The following is a 27,962-nucleotide window of genomic DNA, read 5'->3' on the forward strand; positions in this document are numbered from 1 at the left end:
CATACATTTACACTATCACTGTTTCACTTACTTTAGAAACACTTTTAGCTATAATCCGGTCAGAGTCAGTAAGAACACAGGACAAATCCTGCTCAAGCATTTTATACTGTTTTCCCTTTTTGTAGTTTAATTGTGTATTGAGCGTAAGAACTGAGCGTCTCCCAAATGGCTGGGATACACCTTGTTGTCTAGCCAGATGTCTTTAAATGTTAATCATGGTCACATACACCTTGGCTTGGTATTGCTACAATTGTTATCAACCAAGTGGTCACTTTAAATGGTAAATCACGGTCATGTAGACCCTTTTTTTCGTGGCGATCCTTGATGTCCTGCTGCTACTCCCATACTAACGATTAAATCAAGTTTATATGTTTAGAGTCCTAAACGTATTACCTTATGATACTTAAACCTTTTTAGGAATGAGCTCTGGGGGGGCACGGTGGCTTAGTGGTTAGCACGTTCGCCTCACACCTCCTTGGTTGGGTGTTTGATTCCTACCTCCGCCTTGTGTGTGTGGAGTTTGCATGTTCTCCCCGTGCCTCGGGGGTTTCCTCCGGGTACTCCGGTTTCCTCCCCCAGTCCAAAGATATGCATGGTAGGTTGATTGGCATCTCTGGAAAATTGTCCGTAGTGTGTGAGTGAATGAGAGTGTGTGTGTGCCCTGCGATGGGTTGGCACTCCGTCCAGGGTGTATCCTGCCTTGATGCCTGATGACGCCTGAGATAGGCCCAGGCTCCCCGTGACCCGAGGTAGTTCGGATAAGCGGTAGAAAATGAGTGAGTGAGTGAGGAATGAGCTCTTTTAGATGTGTATCTTGGAGTGGAATTTAGGTGCATTTATCTGTAATTTCTTACAGTCGCCCCTTTGATGCTTTTGGCCCTGAAGCATCACATCACTTCCTTAATGCAGATCACACCTCCCATCTTGGGCAGGTGCCCAGTGGCGGTGAAGCCCTGCCTAGGTTGTCCCCCTTCGGCCCTCAGAGAATCTTACAGGCCCTCAGAGAATCTTACCCGTCATCGAAACCTCACCTCATGCACACTGGCTATAGATCCATTCCATAATGCAAACTTATCACAGGTTTTCTTCTTAAAATTTGGTTCTATGTAAAATAATATTTGGGTTTGGAGCAGAGACACTCAGAAACCATCACAGCCAATGGGAACGTCCCACATTGATCACTGAATTATCTGTTTAGAGTCCTAAACATATTACCTTATGAAACTTAAACCTTTTCAGGAATGAGCTCTTTTAGATGTGTATCTTGGAGTGGAATTTGGGTGCATTAATCTGTAATTTCTTACAATTGTCTTTTAAAAGTATTTTATACAATTACATATTTTAACCAATTACATTATTTCACACAGCTTCATGCAGTCTGATAAACTGGTGTCTTCAGAAAGATCCTAAAAGACGTCCAACACTCGAGCAGGTGATTGCACACTACTGGGTCAGACTGTACACGGTTGTCCCCTGCTGCAGGGTCCCCCTGGTTCTAGGAGGAATGACACAACTACAAATTCACCAAGAATGCAAAAGAATGATTGTTTATACATTTTAATTACTCCTGTATTAAATTGACTTTGTGATATGTTAATATAATTTTGACCATTGTCTTTTAAAAGTATTTTATACAAGTATTTCTGATAAACTTTTGAAGGTTTGGTGTGATTTGTAATATTACCATGCAGTAATTTGACTATTTTCTCCAAGTTTAGATGAAACCTGAACTAACTTTAGTTTAAAAAAGAAACAGTTTGTAAATACACTTTTTTATTTTATCTTCTAAAGGTTTTTTTGTGATTTGTGCTATAACAATGCAGTGGGTTTGTCTTGTTTACTCTAAATTCAAGTTGACATTTTTGTTTAAATAAAAAATGGTCTAAAAATGAATCAACACCTAAAAATGAATCGGGAATACAGCAACAGCAGAATTATTGTATATACATTTTGATTACTCCTTTATGAGTATATAGATAAAATAATGGTCTAAAAATGACAAACTAACTGTCGGGTATGCTGACTCATCAGTTCCCATCACCCTCACCTATGTCCTATTTCCCCCTAATCAACATCCGTAATTCTGTCTACACTTTTGTCAATCTTTGTTGAGTTTCTTCATGGCCTGTTCATCTGCCTTCCCTTTCTATCCTGACACAAACAAGAAAATAAACATGCGATGCAATAATCGCACATGAATTACAATCTGAGAAACTTTCCTCAGATTTACGCAAGCACGTCATCACAACATAAAAATATAGCTACATAAATGTGTAGATTTGTTTGGCTTTACAATGACAAATGATACCAAGTGAAAATATAATATTTCTATTACGATATTATTGTGTTTGTCGTGTTCTGTTGGCAGAAACATTTCAATTAAAACAGGAGCAAAATGCAGCCAATAGAACAGGACAATTTGAAACTGTAGATGAAACGTTCAAGGTTTTACAAGACAGCATTAATTTAATATATGCATCATGAGCAGTGTTGTAAAATACAATCTTTGTTTTATTGCCTGAGTAAACAAAAAGCAAATATTCAAATCTTTACTAGACTGGAGTCTAACTGACATTACGAGTGTGTATTGTGTAAAAGTGTGGGAGACAATGCTCTGATTAATACTTCATCCAACATAAATCTTATAAACATACAAATAAATAAAGGTAATAGGCAACAACAGACTTTTAAAAAAAAAAGTTCTTATTAACCGTTTCTTTTTAGCGCTTATTCATCCTTTGTCTTATTAGCAAGATGTCTTGCAATATTCACAGGAATTATAATTAATTCAATTTCCTTTTGAATTTTCCTACTAAAAAATCCTTAAAACACTTAATCATTGGTAACTTTTCAGAAGAGTTGGCCCATGAGAATTTGTGTCAATAAGCAGCTATAAGACAGCAATCAGTCTGCGGTGAAGTTACTAAGAAGAAGTGCATACATCAGTGCTATAGCTTCAGCTTTGGTCATTACTTCCCAATGTTATTGTACAGGACCATGGACACAACCATCGCAGCAATCTGGAAAAGAAAAAACAAACAAACACAAAGACAAAAAAGTGAGAATCAAAGATCATTACGATATGACACTTTTTATATACTATACACCACAGTCTCTTGTCTCATGAGATACATGAAAGCGTCTGTTCTCTGTTGTACACTTTTCTGACCACAAACCTCAGAATGTTTAAAGTTGCAAATTTTTTGGAGGTTGGTTTTGTTACTCATTCAGCACTCTTGGTTAAATTTTATGGTGTGCCTCAATCAGCTTCCTGGTTCAGCAGCCATTGTAATAACCGTCTTTCACTCTCAATCACAAAAGCTTCCAGTGTAATGAGTTCCACAACCAGGGAACACCGATGTCCACTATGTTTCCTTATTGGAAATGAAGCCATAAAAGTCCAAAAAATTCAGACCAACCCAAACTCTTAGCTAACTTTATCTGTAAGCAGCTTCTTGACGATGTTCTCAAATGTTACTAAGGTAAATTGTTTAGCTTCGTTTTAGGCCATATATGTGATTTATTTGTGTGTAACTGAAAAAAAGCCAAGTTATGAGCCAGGCAAACTCAAATACACAAAATAACCCTGGGAAACCAAAAAAAAACACAGGACACACCAGGTGTCAAGAAGCATAAACTAATACCAGAAAGGAACTTGACTGAGCAACACAAATAGATAGATAGATAGATAGATAGATAGATAGATAGATAGATAGATAGAGAGATAGAGAGATAGATAGATAGATAGATAGGTAGACTGAGCAACAAAAAGCCTTAAACAATGGGTTCAGGGAAGCTAATCAAGAGAGAGCAATAGGTCAGTTGAGACAGAAAACGCGTGGAGAATACACACACATGAGACAAAGAACATAAAGGCGTGAAACCTGTCCAGCCAGATGCCCCACTGGTGGTCAAAAGGGGAAGCCCCTGACATGCATTTATAAATATTTAAACAAGTCAAATGACCCTAAATCTTACTGTAATATCACATTAGTAAATACTGTAAATAACTTACAAATATAAAGTTACGTTTGTTTGTTTTTTTGCCTGATGATTTTTATTTCTCTGTATGGTTAGTAAGCTGTCACAACCTTCATCTGTGAAATCGAGCTTGCTAGTTAGCAGCTTAGCTGGCAGATATGACTAATTATGTTGCCCTGGTTTTGGAAAATTATTTTAAAGTTCTTATGTAGGAGGAGAAAGTGAGATTTAATCAGGGGGCCAGACCAAAAGATAATCATACATATAAAACAGAACACATACAGCTAGGAACTTCATTAAATTACACCCCAGCTTCCTCTATTGTACAACCACCAGCCAACACTCATGCACTTCTGTGTATCATTTTTAAAGGTATTAACAGGTTTACTTTGACGCAGTTACTGGTGAATAAATTAAGTGTGATTTTAGAGGTTAATCGTAAGGGAAGCTGTGCTCCCAATGAGAATGCATCATGATATCTTTTTACTCCAAAGGGTAATGTGAGGTCATAGGTTGAATACCTCTAAAGCAGCAATGCCGAGGGCCACACCTCCTATTATAGAAGCGTTATCCTCTATCAGGTTGAGCAGGGCATTGAAACAACCCTGCACGTCCTGTAAAAAAAATTGACAGGAGATGAGCATGGTATATAAACCATTATGTAAGTGTGTGTGTGTGTGTGTATGTGTGTGTGTGTGTGTGTGTGCGTGTGTGTGTGTGTGTGTGTGCGTGTGTGTGTGTGTGTGTGTGAGAGAGAGAGAGAGAGAGAGAGAGAGAGAGAGAGATTTGATTTGGAACTAGATTTAGAAGTCTTAAAAGTTAAACTCAGTGCCAAAGCATACTGTAAATTGTATATAAGGTTATAAATCATGCATCCATCCATTTTCAGTACTGTTATACAGGACCATGAGTAACCTGAGTCCCGGGGCAGAGCCTGGACATCGCAGGACACAATTGCACACACACACACTCACATGTGTTATTTACACACTACGGACATTTGATGTCAGTCAGCCCATAACACATATCTTTGGACTGGGGAGGAAACACAGACAGTGCTGAGGAAAACCTATCCAGACATCAGAGCTCTATACCTGTTTTTGTGCAGTATTTAAATCACACTTTTCTGAAGTCTCTTCAGAGCAGCAAGCCGCTGGGTAAAGTTTGGTGCCATTTTGAAAAGGAGATCCATTGAAGTCGGTGTAGTTGTTGTATCCACAGCATTCTAGCTAAAGGGACACATAATATTAATAATAATTTTAATTCTCAGTAAATACATAATCCTTAACTTTACTTTAAAGAATACTGATCCGTCATATATACCTGTGTCATGGTGCTGTCCAGGACACTGGTGAAGTCTTCATTGTTTCCGTACTCTTTGTTTATGGCCTCTACAAACTTCTGATTCAGATTGTCCAAAATATCCTTCGCCTGTCAGACAGAGAGATATAAATGAATGCTTAGTGTTTATGAATTATAGCCAGTAGAGAGCACTCACAGTAAACTGTTTAACTGATAACACATTTCAAATGATTATGGTTAAAATGTTGGTTTGGATTTGTAGGTTTTCTTTGCTTTTTAATGGAGCATTAGACATAGGGTTTGTAGAAAATTGGGCAAGATTGGGTCACTATTGGTTAATCGGGCTAATAAGAATAATACATTTAGAAAGATTTTGTATTCCTTGAGTCTCCATGTACACAAAGCTAAGCCTCAGGCCCTAGAGGGTTAGCACAGAGTTGTCATTAGTAAGAACTGTCATGATTTGTGCATTTGCTGTTCTTTTTTTCTTTGTAGTAAAAAAACATTGTTATATAAAATCACCCATACAGACAATTTAGAGCTTTATATAGATTGTGTCATAAACTAAATTCATAGTTTAGTGAATTTCAAATTGTTAGGTTTTTTGACACACAAAGTGTTTTTTTTTTGTTCACAGTAGAATGATCTGGTTGTGCTGGAAACTTGATGAAATCTAAACACAAACAAGCTTCTAAGTCAATTTTCCATATATGTTTTCACAGCTATATAATACACTTATGCAATGGCTATGCTTTCGTTTTTTTTTTTTATTATGCTTTTCATCTTTTTCCAGGTTAATTTTTTAGCAAGAAATTAAACTTACCAAGGGCTTAAACACCAGAACTACAATAGCCCCAGCTACCTCAGCAATGAAGATGAGAAGCACGATGATGAAGAACTGAAATAACAAAGAAAGGAGAATGTGAACTAGTGAAATACCACAGACGTTATTTCAAACCTTATTTCAACTTCATATATTCTAACATTTTAGTAAAGAGAAATTGATTGAGAGATTTAATTCGTTGAGAAAAATGCTAATGCTAAAGCCAAATAAAAGCAGTATCTCTACGGATGCATTTTAATTTGAATGATATCAGAGCTCTGTCTCAAAAGGCTCTGGGTTGTGGCTCAGTGTTCAAGCCCCAGCAATGCCTAACTGCCACTGCTGGGCCCTTAAGCAAGGCCCTTAACCCTCTTTACCACAGGGGAGCTGTATCATGGCTGATCCTGCGCTCTGACCCCAAAGTGGGATATGCAAAAAAAGAATTTCACTGTGCTGCAATGTATATGTGACAAAATAAAGGCTTCTCTTACTCTGAAGATAGAAACATTTGTGTGAAACAGTTGAACATGGTCAATTCAAACAGATGCAAATTTAATTTTTTGGCCTCTGGGAAAAAGAGTTGAGCAGCAGTCATGGCTTCAAAAACAATCAGACGTCACTCACGGTCAGAAGCATGCACTTGTTCTCAGTTATGGCACCACAGCAGCCCAGGAAGCCCATAAGAGCAAGTATGGACCCCACTGCGATCAGCAGGTAACCCACATTAGCCAGCTGAGCCAACTCAGGTGGTGCGTCTTTAATGTGAGCTAATACACCAAGCATGGAGCTGCTGTCTACGGTCACCCAGATCCCTACACCCAGGATTGCAGCACCTGCCAACTAGGGATAGAAAGAGAACATATTACAAGCGTAACCAAATGCCAAATTATCATACATTTATATCCTGTACTGTTTAATACATTTGCTTAATGTACCAGGAAATGTTCAGAGAACAATGTAAACAAGATAGGAAGTTTTAATCTATGAATCACCAAGGTGGCACATGGTTGAACATTAAACTGTAAAAGTAAATCATTTACTATGAAATTACTAGGTCTGTGTTCCTTATGTATTGCCTTTTCATTGTCTAACTGTGTTACACATAAAATACACTTCCACAAAGTTAAACCAAGCAGAAGGTGACATGGTTTATCATTCCACAAATATAAAGTAGCTAATAGTGCTTGATCTGTGTGTATAATTAAAAAAAGGAACTGATCTCAAATCAGCAACAGGTCATAAACCTCTGCTCTTTTGGGTCTATTTCAAATCAAAGATGAAGCACATTGAACACAACTAAGATAACAGACGTTATAAATAATATTCACAGTCAATAAGCCAAAGACTATGAACCGACTACGGTCCACGATCCAAGTCTTTATGGCCTTCTTAGATTGTTCCTCATCATGTGTAATCATGACCAAAGTGCTATATAAGATAATAATATTAATCTTAATTAATAAAGCAGCTAAAGCATTTCAGTTTAAATCTCAAAGTGCTTTAGATACAAAAGTTCAAGTACAATGTTAAAGAACAAAAATCCTCTATATCACTAATCACTTTACACATTTATACAATTTATTATGATGCATGAAAGGTTGATAATTAAAAAAAACTCAAATCTAATCTTTTTAATCTTACTTTGAAAACATTAACAGAGTTAATATTCCTAATGTTTAGGGCTGGATTACAGTGCTTCTCAATATTAGTAAGATATTCCTCAAGAAGCTATACTGGATATCATTCTGTAAAATGAAAAAAAAATGAATAACATCTGACTTACAAAGATGACGCCGTTAAAGACGAACATCATTATTTTCAGGAACCCCGAGCAACACATCTTGAAGTATTTTCAGTTTTGCTGATCCTAAACACACACACACACACAGTATCTATAATCAAACACCTTTTATGTTTTGCAGTTCCTAGAAGATTAAGTACAGTTAGAACTTAATATACACTGTGGCTAATGCTTGTTTCATCTGTGATGTTTGTTGACAGGGCGGTACAATTTTAGAGTTTCCCTTCCTTTTACTCACACCTTTTTTTGTTTTGACTGATGCTGTCAAAAAGTAGAAAGAGAAGTTCTGCTAGCGCAACCACAGAGCTGCATGTCTTCTTGAACACATAAAATTTTTAACTCTCACCACTGGCAAGTTAATAAGAACAAAAATAAAAACAAACCTGCAAAGACCTTGAGCTTTGTGTTGAAAGTCTTTGTTATTCACTTTTAGTTTGTTACTGTTCTCCAAACACGTGTTTAATGAAAGATTCTGGTTTAGTGAAGCAGTTATAGTAAGACTGTAAATGAATATATGCCTGGATTATTAGCTTATTAGATGTATCAATACACACACGCACCCACACACACACACACACCCACACACACACACACACACACACACACACACACACACACACACACACACACACATACCCACACACACAGATAGATATAGATATTTACTCTACAGTACTGGTTGTTTCCTATAAAGTCTACAAAAAACCATTGACAGGTAGTGTACACTTTCTGACCACTTTATTAGGAATATCTGATACACAGATACACATCAAGAACTTAACACTTAATGTTAATTTCAAATATCAGACTGGGGGGAAATATGATATCATGACTTCCTGGTTCCAGACCGATTTGAGTATTTCACTTAGCAGTCTTTATGTTGTGAGAAATTCATGTTACTTGTAAACCTAAGTATATCATATCCTGAAGATAGGAATGATTAATAATCATCAGCGTTCTATATGATAGCAGGTTTTTGTTTGTTTATTTTTTTATAAAATGCTCATTTATATCACGAACCTCAGTGAAAACTCTTGGGACAATGAGCCTGACTGTGTGTGCTTATCTTATCACCAGGGCTGATAACTCTGATGTGTTCAGTAGCACATGACCAGACCATAGACCATTAGATCTACTGCTCAGAGCCGTCACCCTGATCTGAGATTAGTTTAAGTTTAACTACCTCTATAAAGGTGAGCTTAAGTATTTGATTGAAACGGATAGGAATACATTTAAACAGGAATTTTTTATGACAATTTTCATCTCAACTGCTTTCTGATGTCAGCTAACCTGAGAATCTAACATGGATATTTAACTTGTTTCCTGTCCCTGTTTAATGGTCTTTGAGCTTCTGTTTATGACCTTATTCCTGTAACCAAAGGGGACCATTGCTTACAGATTCTGTAAAACCATAAAAGCCAGTCGGACTTTGAGTCTATTTGCTATCACAAGGAAAACCGCATTTTAGAGTCTGTTCCTGCTAAAAGCAACTAGCAATACTGTATGTTCTGTCTGATTGTAAACTAAATTAACAATAGCAACATAAAACACACACTTCACAGGGTGCATGGAAACACTTTGCTGCTTTTATATTCCAGTCCAGACAAACGACACTTTATATGACATGCAGGGTTTAAATGGCACTAGCTACACATTTTCTCTAACTAGCCGGTGTAGTGCGATCTCACTGTTTATGTGTTAATGACGTACAAACCACAAAATATAAAATTAATTATTATTATTTAATTATTACACTGCTTTTCTGAAGAAAACCTTTCCTGTATTCATAGCATGTGAATGTACATAAATATAAATAATGTACATGAATATCCTGTATATAACTATATCCTGTATATAAGTTACACATATACTAAATAATAGAATATATGTGTGAGAAACGTTTTTTAACATTTAACAAAAATGTTTTTTAACATATGTAATAAATAAATAAATAAAAATTGTATATTATTACAGTTCTGTTTTGCCGTATATATATATATATATATAGGTAGATGATAGATAGATATATATTTGTGTTATACTGTATGTTTTTATTCATAATGCAAATGTTATATTTCAGAGATTTTATATTTTAGGTAATATCACGAAATACTCGTAATATTTACATACTTTATGTGACTGGACCTTATCACAAAAAGCTGCCATTTATTTTGTACAGCTGTTAACTCTCCCATCACTGAAACTCAATTCATTTACCCAGGAACATACGGAACAAGTTTTATAGCCTGAAAGCATGTTTTTTTCTTTTCTTTTTTAAGTCCTAGCTGATTTCAGTGTGTTACCCAAATGCTCTAACACCAATATACATTAGAAACAATTTACTTTCTGATTTCTTGATTCCTTCTCTTGGTCTGACCTTGTAATCTCTTTAACACTTCTCATGATAGAGAATAAGGCATATTTATCATTTCCTGTTCAAGTGGGTTGATGTGAATTTTCCCTTTTTGCCTTACTTGTGACCTTGAAATCTCAAAAGAATGACATAATAACAAATGAAGGTGTAAAGAGAAGAGAATTTCCTTCAGCAACAATAAAGTGCTGAATAATACTGATTTGTGTGTGTGTGTGTGTGTGTGTGTGTGTGTGTGCGTGGGAAAGGGAGGGAGAGAGAGAGAGAGAGAGAGAGAGAGAGAGAGAGAGAGAGAGAGAGAGAGAGTTTCCTTCAGCAACAATAAAGTGCTGAATAATACTGATTTGTGTGTGTGTGTGTGTGTGTGTGTGTGTGTGTTTGTGTGTGTGTGTGTCTGTGTGTGTGTGTGTGTGTGTAGGAAAGGGAGAGAGAGAGAGAGAGAGAGAGAGAGAGAGAGAGAGAGAGAGAGAGAGAGAGACAGAGAGAGAGAGAGTGAGAGAGAGAGAGAGAGAGAGAGAGAGAGAGAGAGAGAGAGAGAGAGAGAGAGAGAGAGAGAGAGAGAGAGAGAGAGACAGAGAGAGAGAGAAGTTACATTTAAATAAGACCAAGAAAAGAAACAGCAAACTTCAAATATTGCAAAAGAATAAAACCATTACTTCCATTATTTGTAGATTACAATTTAGACGGTAAGGGACCAAATATAAAATAAATAGAATATTATTTGATTGTATAATAAAAGATAAACATACAGATATAATTCTGTAAATGTCCAACAGCTTTTGTGTCAGTTTTCAAAACAATTTTTAGATTTTAGATTGTTTTTGTTTTCACATTTAACTATATAAGATCAGTTTAAGTCATAGTATTTCTAAACTTCAATACTTCTAATTTCCTCTTGGATTTCTGTTTCATAAACAGCCCCCATTAGATCCTGCCTCGATTAAAAGCTACAACTAACCGTGTCAATTAAATGTAAATGTATGCTAAAATTACAGGTGTCTGCGGTTCCTACCTCTTCTCAGGTCAGGTCACTGGTCCAGTTGTGGAGCGTAAGTGTTGTGATAAACCAGGATAAAATGGCTGTTTTATTCCACAGGCTCCAGGGGGAGGGGTTTGAGTCATAGGGCCCTCTTCCACCCCCAAACACACTTGTGCTCAAAGTTCACACTCAAAACACAAGTGACAAAACATGAGTCATCAAAACTAACCAATTGTTTTACTTTAATATCCTATAGAATAATAATGATAATAAGAAGCTACCATTTGATGTCTTTTATTTAAAGCGAATGTTGTCTTTAGAGTAAATGTGATATACAGTATAGTGATATTAAAGGAGCAGATTGTAATCTTGTAGTGCCTTTATATAAAAAAAAAGACTTCCCTGTCACAAATTCCACTACCTCACAACCTCAACTAAAACTATTGCTTCAATCAGATTAATTAGAAGGTCTGATCTCAGAATATCACAGTACAAAATAAGGCACATTTTCTCTAACTAGCCGGTGTAGTGCGGTGTAGCACTGTTTATGTGTTAATGACGTACATACCACAAAATATAAAAATGATGCAATACAACAGATGGACTTCTCAGAGTAGAAAACAACCAACAGTATTAAAATGACATTTGTGTTAATTATTACACTGCTTTTCTGAAGAAAACCTTTCCTGTATTCAGAGCATGTGATTGTTACATAAATATAAATAATGTACATGAATATCCTGTATATAAATATATCCTGTATATAAGTTACACATATACTAAATAATATGTGTGAGAAACTTTTTTTAAACATTTAACAAAAATGTTTTTTAACATATGTAATAAATAAATAAATAAAAATTATATATTATTATAGTTCTGCTTTGCCGTGTATATATATTTGTGTTATACTGTATGTTTTTATTCACAACATATTACAAAATAAGGCAAAACAAAACAAAACTGCCTAAATGAAAGTGTGTTTTTTTGTTTTGTTACCGGCTAACAGCTAGCCTTCTAGTGACTTGTGTTTAAGCAATATTATAGATTTAACCAACTAATATGTGTATGATGATTTATCAAACTCTGAACTCATTTCATTTAAATATATCTAATATTGATCTTGAATTTTGTATTATAATTAATCTTTATATTATTTTTATAATAACCTTTTGTTCTATGTTTATGTTCTGTAAAGCTGCTTTGAGACAATGTCAATTGAAAAAAGCGCAATACAAATAAATTTGAATTGATTTTAAAATGATTTCTTTTTTATGATTTCTGTCAGCAACCACGTTGAATCGATCACCTCTGGGTTGATTAGAGCTTCCTGATACTTACTCAGTAGGAATTTCAATTTGAGGAAAGTCATTTTTCTTTGTTTGTTTGTTTAGTTGGTTGGTTTTTGAGTTTTTGTTTGTTTGTTTGTTTTTTCCAAGTTAGGGGTCAAACAATTTTCCATATCTGTGCCCTCTGAGGACAGATCCAATTTCTGGACCAGAAAAAGTTTGTAATGGTCCAGTAACATAAATACCCGCTGAATCAGTAAACATGACAAAATGACGAAAACAGTTAACTTTCAAAGCTTAAACATGAATGATTAATTTATGGCTATAAACAAGACAGTTTTCATGTCTTGTTTGTTCGTATGGAGTCTTGAAACATTCTGTTTTTGTCACCACTTTTTTTTTTACATGTCATTACTACAATAACCACTCACTCACTCATTTTCTACCGCTTATCCGAACTATTTCGGGTCACGGGGAGCCTGTGCCTATCACAGGCATCAAGGCAGGATACACCCTGGACGGCGTGCCAACCCATCGCAGGGCACACACACACTCTCATTCACTAACGCAATCACACACTACGGTCAATTTTCCAGAGATACCAATCAACCTACCATGCATGTCTTTGGACCGGCGGAGGAAACCGGAGTACCCGGAGGAAACCCTCGAGGCACGGGGAGAACATGCAAACTCCACACACACAAGGTGGAGGCGGGAATCGAACCCCCAACCCTGGAGGTGTGAGGTGAACGTGCTAACCACTGAGCCACCATGCCCCCGTACTACAATAACCAGACTGAGTACTGTAAATGAAATAAATAAATCTATTAAACTCTATAAGAGGGGGCACGGTGGCTTAGTGGTTAGCACGTTCGCCTCACACCTCCAGGGTCGGGGTTCGATTCCCGCCTCCACCTTGTGTGTGTGGAGTTTGTATGTTCTCCCCGTGCCTCGGGGGTTTCCTCCGGGTACTCCGGTTTCCTCCCCCGGTCCAAAGACATGCATCCAAAGACATAGGTTGATTGGTATCTCTGGAAAATTGTCCGTAGTGTGTGATTGTGTGAGTGAATGAGAGTGTGTGTGTGCCCTGCGATGGGTTGGCACTCCGTCCAGGGTGTATCCTGCCTTGATGCCCGATGACGCCTGAGATAGGCACAGGCTCCCCGTGACTTGAGGTAGTTCGGATAAGCGGTAGAAGATGAATGAATGAACTCTATAAGACCAAAATTCACAATAATCTGAGTTTTTTCTTCAGAAGCTGCAACCATTTAGAGATGTTTAGAAAAGTCATACACTTAAAATTTCTACAGATTTTATTGAGTGCTCATTTCGTTGAGTTTCACTGCAGAAAAGCATTATGAGATTGTTTTCATTTATTAAAAAAGATTTTTTTGTCATATCCACACTTATACATGAATTTAAAATAATATGTCAATAAATACATTATTATAATAAGGAAATAATAACTGATGTATTACTTATATAAGCCTACCACTTATTAAATCCCTACAGTTATTATTTCCCATAATGAATATAATGGTCTAATGGAATCTGTAGTCCTGCGTCACGTAGTTGTAAACTCTCCTAATGACGTTATACTTTATCACTTGGACTCTGATAACCTCGATCTAAATATAACATTATCTACAAATTATTGACGGATAAAGTAAATGAATACATAACTGAGAGTGATTCGGTAATCCAACCTCATGACGTTCTGAGGTTCAAGGTTCCGAGCTGCAAAATATTGCCAGCTTTGTTTGCATATAATGTAAAGTGCATTTCCTTCTGAAACACATGTTTATGTCTGTATATAAGATGACAATCATAAAAGCAGTAAACAAACAATAAACAGGCTATATTTTATTCATTTTTTATTTCAAGCTGTACTCTATATTTTAAAAATTGCGAACAGAACAAAAGAAATGGAGGACATATGCTTTGCCTTAGTTTGTTGTTTATTTGAATTGACAGTCCACATACTGATACTAGATCAACGTATAATTTGTACAGATTCTGATTTTGACCTCATTTTGCTTACATAATAGTCTGGATCTCGTGTGAGCTACAATGCCTGAACCTATACATCTCAATAACCTGATCATTTACTATGAAACTTTACTGCAGTAAATGTCTAACAGAAGCACAGAGATCTTTTAGCATTTTTCCTTGAATTATTAAATGGCTTATACCTGACACAGTGATAGAAATTACGTGTGCAACATTGATATCAGAAAACTCCCCTATCCCAAAAGAACAGTATGTTCTAATAAGGATGATATTACTCCTTTAAAACACTTTAATCTGGCACAAGTTTATTTTAGGGTACAGTGCAATTAATTAGCTTATCATGTACGTAATACATTTTAAAGAGAACCAAAGTGTACTGAAATGCAAACTGAGTACATTCTGTAGCGCTGAGGTGTTAAATACACTGTAAAGGGTTTGTTGGACTGCTAGTGCAATGAAAATTGCCAGTGCAGTAGCTTTATTGCTTTTTGCCAAAAAAATGAAGAAACCACTCAGCTTGGATTTCTTCAAGAGTCCAGAATCTTGTCATTTCTAATCAAATTTTATGTGACAGTGCCACATTAAGCAATTTAATATAATTTATTTAAATATATTGTTTGATTGGAATATTATAGGATGCTTGATTTCAGATAACATTATATTAGGATACTTTGCATTAAAAAGTCCTTTATAAGAGACAGTCAATACTTCACGATGCAATTCACAACTTACTATAACAGCATATACACAACTTTAGAAAGTTTTCTAGATCACACAGAACTTTGCATGTTTTTCCCTATACGTACCATCACACCATATCACCACTTTTCACTTAATTAGTAGCATGAAACGAATAAGATGAACTTGAGAAAGAAAACCATGTGTGTTTCAGCCTCCTAGATTTGAGTTCAAACAGTTCACAACTCTGAATCAGAGATACACAGCAGTTACATTCAGTGTCCACAAGGAGGCGTAAAAAACTTTACAAATACAGTATGAGCTGTCTGAAATGCCTGAAAAATTAAATTTCTTGAACTTTTTGTATCTGATCTGACCTAATTTGATACTATCAGTCAATCATCAAGTTGGAAAATACATTCATATGAATCTTTGGTTTTGAAATCTATCACAACCTCCAATTACCTGCAACTTTTTAAATGCTGTAGCCAAAAAAAAAAAAAACAAAAAAAAAACTGTCTATGGATGTAAAGAGTAAACATGTGATATTAATGCGCTGGTCTGTATTAGAGATGTATCTACCCGAATAAAAGAAAAAACTTACTTATAGACACATTGTTTGGAGAAAAGCTTCCAAACTGCTAACATTGATATAATAAGATCAGGAAATTTAGAAAAAACAAACAAATAAAATATGTGGGACATTAATATTTAATACGCTCTTGTTAAGCTCTTGGCTTTAGTGAGACCACAGAAGGGTGGAGTTGTGTTTATTTATATGTATTGAGTTTGAAAAAACACCCAGCTGTGTTAATTCCTCTCAAAATTATTGACTGAACCTTTAAAATAAGAAAATAATGTATGAAGTCTGAAGCCTTCTTAGCTCCCAGGAACAGAGATTTCCCAGCTATTCCATTAGTACAGAAATGATTATTATGACCCATTATCATATTTATAATATTATTATTACTAGTAATAGTCAAATCAAATCAAATGTTGTATTTGCTCATGATTAGTAATGAGCGTTTTGGTATTTCAGTGTTCTTAAATTTTAATCTTAGCTTTATAAACCTGTGTATAGTTTAATTGTCTCCTGTTTCAGAGAATAAGGTGTGCAGCCTTTTTCTGCAGAATTCATAATGTGTAAAAATTTGAAGGATTATAAGGTTGAAATTGGATTAGGATTTAATAAATAAAGACAAATATTGGACCTGAGGTAAGTCCAGCTGTATGTGTGTGTGTGTGTGTGTGTGTGTGTGTACATGTACTATACACTTGCACTGTACAATTTGCTGCATTAGTACTAATGGTAGAGTGTGGCTATGTTGGGCAAAGCATATGTGCATGTCATCGATGTGAGTGTGTGTGTGTGTGTGTGTGTGTGTATGTGTCTATGTGTGAGAGCAATTATTAACATGAGCAGCCATTTTGGCTGTTAGTGGGTGTGTCCTCTAGACTGGGTCCTTTGTGATTGGCCAGTGGGCTAGGCTGTCCATCCATGCTCTCGTTCATCTTGTCACAGATAATATCAACAAGCCGCTCAAAAACCTGCTTTACATTGATGTTGTCTTTTGCACTTGCCTCAAAGAACTGGAACCCTGGAAAACACACACACACACACGCAGGGGGTCATGCAGGTCAGATGATTGAAGGTCTTTTGCTTCCCTCTTTCTTTAGAAAACTGACGCATAATAGAAATTATTTGAACGACACACATCTTTCTATGATGGTGTTAGCAATATCTCATGAATCATCGTTGATTAAACCTAAAACTCCTCTTGGCTTAGACACTTGCTTCATCAGCAGTATTTTCTTTCTTAGTCATGGAGCATAACCACTCCTTTGCCAAACAGAGCTCTGCAATGCAGGGAAGTAAAATAAAAAAAAAAAAAGCAAAGAAGATAAAGACAGGGAGGGAGAGAGAGGACGAGAGAGAATGAAAGAGAGAGAGGAAGAGACAGAATGAAATAGAGAGAGAGAGGAGGTAGAATGAAGAGAGAGGAAGAGTGTTTCGGTATATGAAGATGTAGTATCAATAAGTTCAATTCTTATTTAAGTCTTTTCTTTGTTGGTGTATGAATCTCACCTAACTCATTAGCTAGTCTCTGTCCATCTTCTGTGGCCACCAGCCTGTCATCCTCTAGGTCACATTTATTTCCAACCAGAATAACTTGAGCATTGTCCCACGAGTATGTCTTAATCTGAGTTGCCCTGTAACACAAGTACACACATGTAAAATGAATTAAATCTACAAAATGAAATTATATCAAGCATGTTCCTAAATATTCCATATATAAAACAGTTGACTTTTACCACAGGTTCAGTTTCTGCAGCATGTTTGTGTTTCATCACAGTATCTACAATGAGCATTTTGCACTAACACTGGGTTAGTGTCTCATTATTATAGGTGTTGATCTTTTTATCTGATACATGAGACACTCCCTCGTCAGTGGTGCTGACGGACAAAGAGGCCACGCCGCTTTAATTTACATTTACATTTACATTTATGGCACTTGGCAGACAGACGCCTTTATCCAGAGCAACTGTGCTTTGAATAAAAGTGCTTTGTAGTCTTGATCAATGAATACATCAACACTGGTTCACTAGGTCACAGACTTACCATCAGGCTAAAACTCTGATAAGAATTTCAGCACAATTTAATTATTTCTTGACATGTTCACTTCTGTGCTTTGTGTGGAACAGATGAGATATATATATATGTATATCTGTCACAGGGAGCTTGGTTCCTACCCCAGGGGACAAGACAGGGGGACAAGGTGTCCACCCTTTGCAGGTAACATTTATACACACATCTGTTTTCAAAATATGGACAATTTAGAGATGCCAATCAGCCTACAACGCATCTCTTTGGACTGTGGAATGAAACCCTATGAAAAGCAGGGAAGAAATGCAAACTCAGTAAAGGCAAGGCGACCTTGATATCCACTAAGCCACAGTGCCACCCCTTTTCAAAACCAGGGGCAATAATATGGTGTTGGTCCTTCTTTTGCTGTAATAAAATGATTCACAAAATTTCCACCAGATTTTGGAGTCTGGCTGTGGGAATTTCCCCATTCAATTACAAGTGCATTAATGAAGTCAGGGGCGCAGACAGCATTTTAATTTATTGGCGTTTATAGGTGTTTATTGGGATTGAGGTCAGGACACTTAAGTATTTTCAATCCAGCAACTGCAAACCATGTCTTCATGGAGCTTGATTTGTGTGCAGAGGCTGTGTTATGTTGGAACAGGTTAAATTAGGTGTGATGGCCAGATGTCTGCATGCTTTTAGTGTTGGGGTAATTAAATCGGGGTTTGTAATGAGATCATTATGATGCACTTACCAGTCCTGTACAGCATAGAAGGACTCTTGGTTGGTGATGTCATACATCAGCAGGAAGCCCATTGCTCCTCTGTAGTAGGCTGTGGTGATGGTACGATATCTCTCCTGACCTGCAGTGTCCTACAAACCACCAACACACAAACTCAACTGAGGACATGTTTGATGTGTCCTATAATGACATATAGGCAATAATGACACTAAAAATATTATTTCATGCTTGCTATGGCCCTTGAAACATACTGTGACCTAATTTCTGAGGAGGGGAAATATGTTCTAAGCAAAGTGCTAAAACAAAGAGCAAACCTCTTAAAAAGATTCAGTGTAATTAAAGGTATAATCAGGGATTTTGGCAGTAGTTAGCAGAAGCTTTTCTGAAACTCAAAATACAAACAAATACAAGGCCTCCGTTCAGAGGTTCCTTGCAAAGCCATGCCCTCAAACCACCTGAATGCTAGTATGAAAGAAAATGCTTTCTAAACTACCAGGCAACATGATTGACAGACATGAAGGGTTGCATCCTTGTCCTGATTGGTGTAAAGGTATGCTTTTTACTGGATAGCTTTTAGAAAGCTTGAAATGCTGCAGAGACATAAGCTATATTTTTCTCTGAGCAGAGAGTTTGTTTAGTGGGAAATGAGAATATCATATTACAAATATTATAAAGTGGTCCCACTTAAAAGACACTGACTACACCTTTAAACCAAATGAATTGACACTAGTAGTAGTAGTAATAGTAGCCTTTATTTTCACTGGTCACAGGTACCAGCGAAATTAGCCATCAACCTGTCCATACTGTACATACGATACATACAAGCACTAGCACATACTAGCACTGCTAGTGCAGTAATATATATCTTTAATGTCCTGTTTGCAGTGTTTCGGTATATGAAGATGTAGTATCGATATTAGTTAAAGAAAAAAACATGTTATTGGCTTTTTCGTACAGTTTGTTGTTTTAACAAAGAGAGATTCTCTTTCAGTCAGGATTGAGAGGGTAACGTATTTTTCAAACCATTCTACCCCAAACATAAACAGCTTATCAGGTCACACTGACTGTATTGGCTAAAAGTTCTTGGAGAAAGAGCAGACTGAAATGATGGAAAGAAACACAGCAGCAGTGTTTGAATCAACAGAATTTTCATACCAGAGTACATCAGTAATAATGAGGCTGGGAAATCCTCCTAATTTGTTTGAGTCATCATTGATAACACTGTAACAGCCGGTAACAGTGTACTAGCCTTTTAGCAACAGAACATGTGGGAATTGCCAAAATGAACATTCATAGATACTGACATTTTTAAATCGTAAAGGTGCAGGTCACATTTGGTATTTTATTTGGGTATAAAACATAGATGACATATTTTACAGATATATCTTAATGGGTTAATGTTTGTCAATTGTGGAATAGTAAGCCCTTGAAAAAAGAAACTTGTGCTTATTATTTATTTTATTTATTCAATTCTCATAAAGCGAGTGTCACATTTTTGTCTCTACACTTCTGTAAACTGTGGAATAAAAATTGTAAAACTGAAAATAAGGTTATTTTATTCAACCAGAGGTCAGACATTTGGCCCTCAGATATCGCTTAGTCTGAACAAGGTTATTTTGCTTCATGATGGAATATTTTACTCAGCATTTTATAACAGTGCAAACACACTCCAAAAGAGTAGCAATTGTAGCACTGTAGTAACCAGGCAACTCTTAATTAGTATATGGTAAAGCTGTAGACCTTGAATATTGTGTGTGTGTGTGTGTGTGTGCTTGGAAAAGCGCTAACAGACAAAAGACCACTATCTCCTCCTTTCAACAGAGATAAGCTCGACCAGCTGTTTATACACACACACATACACACAGTCCTACAAGGTAAACCAGCAGCCCAACCAAAATCCTTGATGTTTAAGATTTGTCACATTGGTGTATTTATGTGCATTTGGGTATCATATAAAAGCAACACGTAACTGTCTCTACCTACACACATTACATCACATTGCGCTTTTTAAAAAAAAAAAAAAAAAAAAAAAAAAGATTATTTCACACAATTTGTTATTCCATCTAAATGTAGTCAATCAGCGGGGGTATGTTTAATCTTGTTAATAATATTTACTAATAATAATAATAATAATAATAATATAGTTTAATATTTCACCAAAGATAACCTCACCCATAACCTTTTCTGTAAATATCTGCCACCAGACAATGAAAGTTAAACAGAAGACCAATGAACTCCTAGATCTAAAGGGTGACGTACTGAAATCTGGAAACATGAACAAAACTGAATGTAGGTGAATACTGTAAAATTATTGGTGGCCATCTTTGACAACTTTTATTACATGAAGAAATAAATACATACCGTACTCTCACTCGGGTTGAAGCTATTCATCCTGTTATGCTCTAGTCTTTATACAATCTATACAGCTTGGGCATCCAATTAAGGACCTAGATGTCCGTTTAAATTTACTTTATACAAATTTTCTTTATTCATACCTACACTATACACCTTTATACTATACAATGTACCTCAGTATTGCGTTATATATGTGCTGTCCGTTTGTTAGCCGGTCATGTTTAATGGGAAAACTGAGGCCCCAGAACTATTAGCCATTTCTGAGAGGGGGTTACTAAAATGTACCACTTCTCCAGGGGGAAGATGCTAGGCTACAAGAAATGTATGACTAGTATAAAGAAAAAATATATAAAAAAAAGTTAAAGAATTGTGAGGAGCGTTATGTTTGGTCTTTCTATAATGAGTTTGTTGTTTTGATTTTGTGTACATTTATTTTCCGGTGTTAAGCAGCAACAGGGTTACAGGGACCTGAAGGCTATATAATAATTGGTATCTCAGTGTTGGAAAGAATGATGTTAGCATTTATGCTAGCACTCAGATACTGAAATGCCAGTTGTGTTGACATGTAAGAGAAGTGAGCTAGAGAAAGAGACATGGTAAAACTAAAAGAATTAAAGAGGAAAGAATTAAGGAGGAAAAAAACAATTTTAAGTAGCAGTGTTGTTAGAATTCATAATAACTATGACTCGGTTAATACAGGTGTAATCAGTGTGGAAAAATAATGTTTGAAGGAAATAACATATTCGGGAATGTATTTTGAGAGAAATAAGATTTTCATTACTTTATTACAAAAGAAAGTGAAAGAAAGTGACTAAATATTTTACTGCAGTGTCCAATTGGCTGGTTGATATCTAAGGAACAGCAATGGCTGATTTAGCATAGTGTATTTAATGCCACCCTTTATATAATTGTGTGTGATTAAATATTAATCATGTTACATGTAGCCTAACGTGTAATGTGCAGTGTTTACTTTTTCCCATGATACTGCACAGAGTCAAGCCCAAGTCAAACTAAATTCTTCCTTTAAAGCGTCTCCTCCCTTAAGTAAACCAGAAAGCAGACACACACAAGCACACCTCGTGTGAGTAAGCAAAAAGAGATACAGACAAATTCGCCTCCCAGTCAAAAGTATTTAAAGACTGTAGTCACATGAATTTATATCATTAAAAAGCTTTGAAATGTTGAAACTCTCCCAAATCTCTGGAAAATCGCCTGCAAAACTGCTGATGTCTTTTTTAATCCTAAGCTGTCTTTTTGGAGTTTTGTGTGTTCCCCCACTGCCCAAAAAACAGCAGCTCTACATTGCTTTTAGAGAGAGAGAGAGAGAGAGAGAGAGAGAGAGAGAGAGAGAGAGAGTGTAAATGGAGTCATGCACTAGACTGGTGTACCATATAGGGTGTTTCCTCGCAATGGGCCCAGTTTTCCTGGACCATTTTTAAATCAACTGCAAGGCTGACCAGAATAATGCAGTTACTGATGAATGAATGAATGAATGAATGAATGAATGAATGAATGAATGAACAATTAGTTTCATTTAGCTGTTGTCACTCAGTTAGAAATTTACTGCTTGTGGATGTGCTACTGTTCTTCCAAGAGATATAGCCTGACCATTTCTTAAAAAAGTTAATAGAAAATTGTTTTAGCTAATACGATTAATTTATAAATACCATGTTTACTGAGGCCGGGGTGGTTTAAGTAATATCTCCATCTGGAGGCTGATTATATCTTGAATTGTGCTGCTCCGGGTGTGTGTTCACGGTGTGTGTGTGTTCACTGCTGTGTGTGCACTTTGGATGGGTTAAATGCAGAGAACGAATTCTGAGTATGGGTCACCGTACTTAGCCGTATGTCACGTCACTTTGAGTCACAGATTTAACTGTGTGGTGGTTAGTAGTTTAGTAGTTAACTAGTGTGATTAAAACTGTTATGCTACCAAGTGTGTCTCATATCTTCTGAAAGATCACAGGAGTGTTATTACTTTTATATTTACCATGCCATTAGGTGTTTATCTCAGCACTGGCTCTATGCTCATTCTCAGAAAAGTACTGCTGACTTAAATAATGGTGACATTTCTGTAAGCATGACTCTGCACTTTACAGTGCACTACCAGAAAGGCCACTGTAGACTAGTTTTCTTTCAACAGCTCAAGGCTGTCTGGCTGTTTTCTTTAATCAGCCACACCAGGTTTCCTTCCTGCTGCACAACAACACACGATGCAAGATATTCTCTTTTAAGTTGTCCTGAAATCAGACCTTACTGTTTAATAGCTCAGTGATGGTTTGATGAGGAAGCTGTTTAAGAGGAAACACAACATAAGGTGTGTTATGGTCACTCATGGATTACATTTTAACAGCTGGACATGGAAGACTGATTGGAATCTAGAACAAAACTTTGGCTGTAAAAAAAAAATTGTCTGTAAATGAACACACAATTTCATTTGGTTGCTAGCTAGTTATCTACCTAATGTTCTAGCAAAAAATCATAAATAATGTAATGCTGGCCTATAAGAGGCTGCATGTTGAATACCCCATATCCAAAAGCTAGTCGATGTAGTTGATTAATAAGCTAACATTAGCTTCCCCTTTGTATCTTGTTATGAATAAGGCTCTATATCAGTAAATACTATGCTGGAGATGCACTTTGTTTTATATAAACACAGTCTGCAAACAAAAAAAATGACCTCAGGCAATAAATTAACTCTCACCTCTGACTGTAATGCTAACTGAAGCCTAAATAGCACATTAGCAATTACCAACTTAGTACATTTAATGTTAGTAATTGTAAAGATATTTCAATGGTTTCTAAATGGCTCTGAAAAATATCCTGACAGGAAATTAGCTATTTATGCTGGTTGTGAAATAACTGTACTTATATAACACTGCTAAAACACATTAACAACATTAAAGGCAAGGAACAACTTAAACATAGATATTTGGGATCACAGTAAACGATCTGATATGATTCTGAGAGAATAGCAATGGTTGGATCATTTGCACTACCACATTTCTGTCTGTTTATGTATCCTATAGATTGCAAAGAAAGAGAACACCATTTTTTACAGAGACATTATTACATTACTGAGGAGGCCTAGGCTAAACTCACACTCAATATGCTCAATAATTTACTGACATCAGAACACCAATTTTTCTTCTGGGTATTGATTACATTAGTGATTCAGTGTACACATACGAACAGGACAGTCCATTAAGGATTTTTACTGCCAGAAGCACTAGCGTATGCATATAAGTAAAGAGCTTGATTAAACTTAAAGCCAATGGATTAATTCCCAGAATCTGCATAGTCACCTCCATCCACGTGTTTTTCCTCACACCAATAACAGAATCAGTATTTTATTGAGATAATGATTTATAACAGCTTGACTCACTTTGTGAACCCCAAAATAAAAAACAGAGAACATACAAGTTGTTTACTTCCATGAAGACAATGTGAGAGCAACCATAGCACATTTTATTCCATTGTGTGTATTTGTGAGTGAGTCTCCATGCTCCTGTGTATCAGCACTCTCAGTTAATGGTAGCTGGTTGGGGGAGGGGTGTAAGAAACATGATCTGATGTTACTGGTTGGAAATATGGAGATGGAGATTTGAAAATCATAACATGTCTTCCTACAACAGGAATGACAGACACAAAAGCCATGCCTCCTTGGATATAGAGTCACACCGACTACACCTCCCCAACTGGGACTTACACATACAGAGTCCAAGCCTCCTTTATAGGGACTAAAAGATATAGTGGCCACACCTCCTTCATTCTGTCATCAACACAGAACAACTAATAAGAAATCAAACTGTAACATTAGAAACTGTAGACGTTGATGCTGTTCAACGTCTACAGTTGGCAAATGTAGGCAATAAATCCTATCATTCCCACTTACCCAGATCTGGAGTTTGATACGTTTCTCATTGCGGTACACAGTTTTAACTTTGAAGTCGATGCCAACGGTGCTGACGAATGCCGAGGTGAACGAGTCATCTGCGTAGCGGAACAGGAAGCTGGTCTTCCCAACGCTGCTGTTACCAATGATGAGTAGTTTAAACATGTAGTCAAAGTTCTGGTCAGCCGCATCCTTCTGAACCTGTGTCTGCCGGGGGTCACTCACTGACGCCATCTACAAGACCAGAGGCCAATGGATTTAGGGAAAGGAGCATCAGGAACATAAGAATGGTAAGAAAATTTGAAATAATTTTACTATTAACAATGTTGTATGCCAGTATATATAATGACACCCTCACCTCAGTAAAGAAAGTTTCTATTCAGCTAAATGTTGGCTCGATGGGAGTATGAGAGATTTATTCTTGGAGTATTTGTTGCACCTTAATCCCCTATATTGTTTTCTTTTGTGCACTTAGTCTAGTGCTGGAGGCACAATATTTAGACCAGTTATGTATATGTATGGTATGACAATAAGGATTCTTTCATTTGTCTCAGCTTGTCATGAGCTACACAGTGCCTCCTTTTTCTTTCCTTCTGCTACTCATATTTAATTTCCTTTCACTTCTCTGCGTAATCTTCCTCTCCATCTTTTTGTCTTTTCTATTCTTCAGTTGCCGTAAACTATGTAATTGGAGATGATGAGTATGTTTTCCCTGACTGGACTTGTTTCTATGAACACCACATCAGCACAAACCATCTGGACCATAAAGACAAGCCAGACAGTGCAGTGTCAGCAAACACAGCCACCATCTGTCTTTCTCCCCAGAAGTCATATTAAAGAGAATGATAGAAAAAGCCTTACCCAAAACACCAACTGATGAACACTGCTCGAAAAGACTACTACTAATAATAATATAAGAATTAAAACACTATTCTGGTCCAAAAATCTGCAACACCCGCCAAAAGGCTCAAGACTTAATGCAAGCCCGAACAACTGCCCAGTGTCTAAAACATTACCAACACATAAACATCTGGTTAAACACCTACCCAATACCTACAAAAACCTTACTATCATTTTAAGCACTGGCCCAACAGCATTAACACTAAAGTGATACCTTCCACAGTCTTTGATGCTTTTTCCCTGCCTTTATTACCTCTCCAATACCCTTAGCACAAGACCACTGTCTTTAACATCAGTCCAACATCTTTATCACCAGGCCATTGTCTTTACTACTGGTCCACTGTCTTTAACACCAGCCCAACACCTCTATGACTGGTCCAGTGCCTTTAACACCTCTCCAATTCCTTTATCATTGGTCCACTGTTTTGAACCCCCCTCCAAAGCCCTATCACTGGCTCACTGCCTTTAGCACCTGCCCAACACCAGCCAAACATTTGTAACATCTACCAACAGTCCTCCCAACAATCCTCTACCTCTGTTCAATGCTTGAACACCTTTACAAAGCTTTAAAACCTACACAAGTCCACTTTTAAACTTCTACATCAATCAAATTATTCATCTGACGCAAGACTCAACACCCATTCAAAGCTACAAACACTTCAACATCTGTCCAAATCTCAAGATAACACATAGGTTAACTTTAGCAATTGGACTGGAGGTCCTCTACACATGTGTAAATAGTATCCTCAGGGAGTCACCAGGATCTGACACACCTTGCTGAAAGAAAGAGTTGAGTTGGGCAAGCAATTTGTTTTGTATTACAGCAGTTACAATAATTAATAATAATTTAGTCATAATTCATACTATGTAAACAATTTGGCTGAATAAACAGATTGTTTCTTTCTACTTGCAATGTGACATGGAATATGGTGGGACTCAATGTAAGAAGTATAATAAAAGATTTCTAAAAACAATTGTAGGTTGTTTATTTTTCATATAATACAGTCTGGATGACATCTTTTAAAGCCTACAACACTGAGCTGTTTGGCATAGATCTCTTTTATACTTGGAATCTGAGGAGCATAGATTAAAGGCATAGTTCGAAATAGACAGACACAGAGATGGAGAAGAAAAAAGCATGTACATTAGATAATAAATACCCTAAATATTTGTGGTCATGGTTTTGCTATCTTAGTGGGTACTAGTTGTCCACCAGAAGGACTAAACTGTATCTGACTAATGTTAAATTGTGGGGATATTTTTACTGGCCCACCAAAGAAAAACTGCTTTTTAAAATAATATACAAACAAAACAACCACACGTGTTTTATTTAAAAATAAATTAGTCAACGGGTTTAGTATAGGGTAAGTTTAAAAAGGTTATTAACTGTCTGCACTATTAATTGTGTTAAACAGAAGGTCCTCACAATGGTACTAATTCGTGTGTGTATGTGCATGTATATATGTATGTGCGTGTTTGTGTGTATTTGTATGTGTTTGTATGAGTGTGTGTGTTTTTGTATGAGTGTATGTGTGTGTATGTATGTATGTATATATGTGTGTGTATGTATGTATGTATGTATGTATGTATGTATCAGAATCAGGTTTATTGGCCAAGTATGTTGACACACACAAGGAATTTGGTTCCAGCTGTTTGTGTCTCACTGTGTGTGTGTGTGTGTGTGTGTGTGTGTGTGTGTGTGTGTGTGTCATTAGGCAGAACCCACACTGCTCGAGTGCTCCACACCCTTTGTGGATACAACGATTAACAACCAAACTTACACGATTGCCAAAGATTCCGTGTTTAAAGTATTGTATAAAGCTCCAAGTTATACCGTAGCTATAAAATAATATTCTAAGAGATTTACACGCCTTTATAATCCCAGATGCGCAGCTCAACAGGCTGTACAGTTCTTCCATATGGAGCTTCACTGCACATGTGTATCTCAGTGTTTAATAAAAACAAACCTCATAACCACTTCACTGACCTTGTACAGAAACTCAGTTCAGTTTAATCCAAAGAAAACTTATTATTCCTTCTGTCGTCTCTTATATCCGCCTTTTCTTCTGCTAGTCCTTCTTTTTTTTTTTTTTTTTTTTACTGAAACCCGATCATAAAACAAAGCTAACTCTTAAAGTCGGTGTCTCTTTTCTCGCCTTTACCTAAACACACTTTATCCTTCCACCTTCTACTGACGCTTAGTGTTGGCCGTTTCCAGATCAGCTGGTGGACTAATCAGGGTTGCC

The 27,962-nt window shown here is 36.5% G+C and overlaps 2 protein-coding genes across 2 annotated transcripts; both read right to left on the minus strand.

Annotated features, from left to right (window-relative positions):
* Nucleotides 1-2,312: 2,312 nt before the first annotated feature.
* On the minus strand, nt 2,313-11,361 carry tspan34a (tetraspanin 34a). Its single transcript, XM_060860037.1, has 8 exons — nt 11,291-11,361; nt 7,890-7,973; nt 6,731-6,946; nt 6,107-6,181; nt 5,305-5,412; nt 5,076-5,210; nt 4,503-4,595; nt 2,313-3,020 (listed from the first exon to the last, which is right to left on the minus strand). Exons 2-8 carry the CDS (start codon nt 7,944-7,946, stop codon nt 2,970-2,972), a joined length of 735 nt encoding a protein of 244 aa, XP_060716020.1. The 5' UTR covers nt 7,947-7,973; nt 11,291-11,361; the 3' UTR covers nt 2,313-2,969.
* Nucleotides 11,362-14,483: 3,122 nt separating this feature from the next.
* On the minus strand, nt 14,484-27,918 carry rab3da (RAB3D, member RAS oncogene family, a). Its single transcript, XM_060860330.1, has 5 exons — nt 27,704-27,918; nt 24,817-25,050; nt 18,579-18,697; nt 17,321-17,445; nt 14,484-16,832 (listed from the first exon to the last, which is right to left on the minus strand). Exons 2-5 carry the CDS (start codon nt 25,048-25,050, stop codon nt 16,645-16,647), a joined length of 666 nt encoding a protein of 221 aa, XP_060716313.1. The 5' UTR covers nt 27,704-27,918; the 3' UTR covers nt 14,484-16,644.
* Nucleotides 27,919-27,962: the final 44 nt, after the last annotated feature.

Source organism: Tachysurus vachellii, chromosome 24 (genome assembly GCF_030014155.1).
Source record: "Tachysurus vachellii isolate PV-2020 chromosome 24, HZAU_Pvac_v1, whole genome shotgun sequence".
Lineage (NCBI taxonomy): Eukaryota > Metazoa > Chordata > Actinopteri > Siluriformes > Bagridae > Tachysurus > Tachysurus vachellii.

What these genes read in the sequence shown, in the direction of transcription:
- tspan34a (XM_060860037.1), bottom strand. Translation starts at nt 7,946, where the DNA reads ATGTGTTGCTCGGGGTTCCTGAAAATAATGATGTTCGTCTTTAACGGC. An exon ending in TAAATACTGCACAAAAACAG is followed by an intron (nt 4,596 to 5,075) that starts GTATAGAGCTCT and finishes TTTTTTTTACAG; the next exon opens with GACGTGCAGGGTTGTTTCAA. An exon ending in TCGGCATTGCTGCTTTAGAG is followed by an intron (nt 3,021 to 4,502) that starts GTATTCAACCTA and finishes TTTCTTTTCCAG; the next exon opens with ATTGCTGCGATGGTTGTGTC.
- rab3da (XM_060860330.1), bottom strand. Translation starts at nt 25,050, where the DNA reads ATGGCGTCAGTGAGTGACCCCCGGCAGACACAGGTTCAGAAGGATGCG. An exon ending in GTATCAAACTCCAGATCTGG is followed by an intron (nt 18,698 to 24,816) that starts GTAAGTGGGAAT and finishes GGTGGTTTGTAG; the next exon opens with GACACTGCAGGTCAGGAGAG. An exon ending in GAGACTAGCTAATGAGTTAG is followed by an intron (nt 16,833 to 17,320) that starts GTGAGATTCATA and finishes TGTGTTTTCCAG; the next exon opens with GGTTCCAGTTCTTTGAGGCA.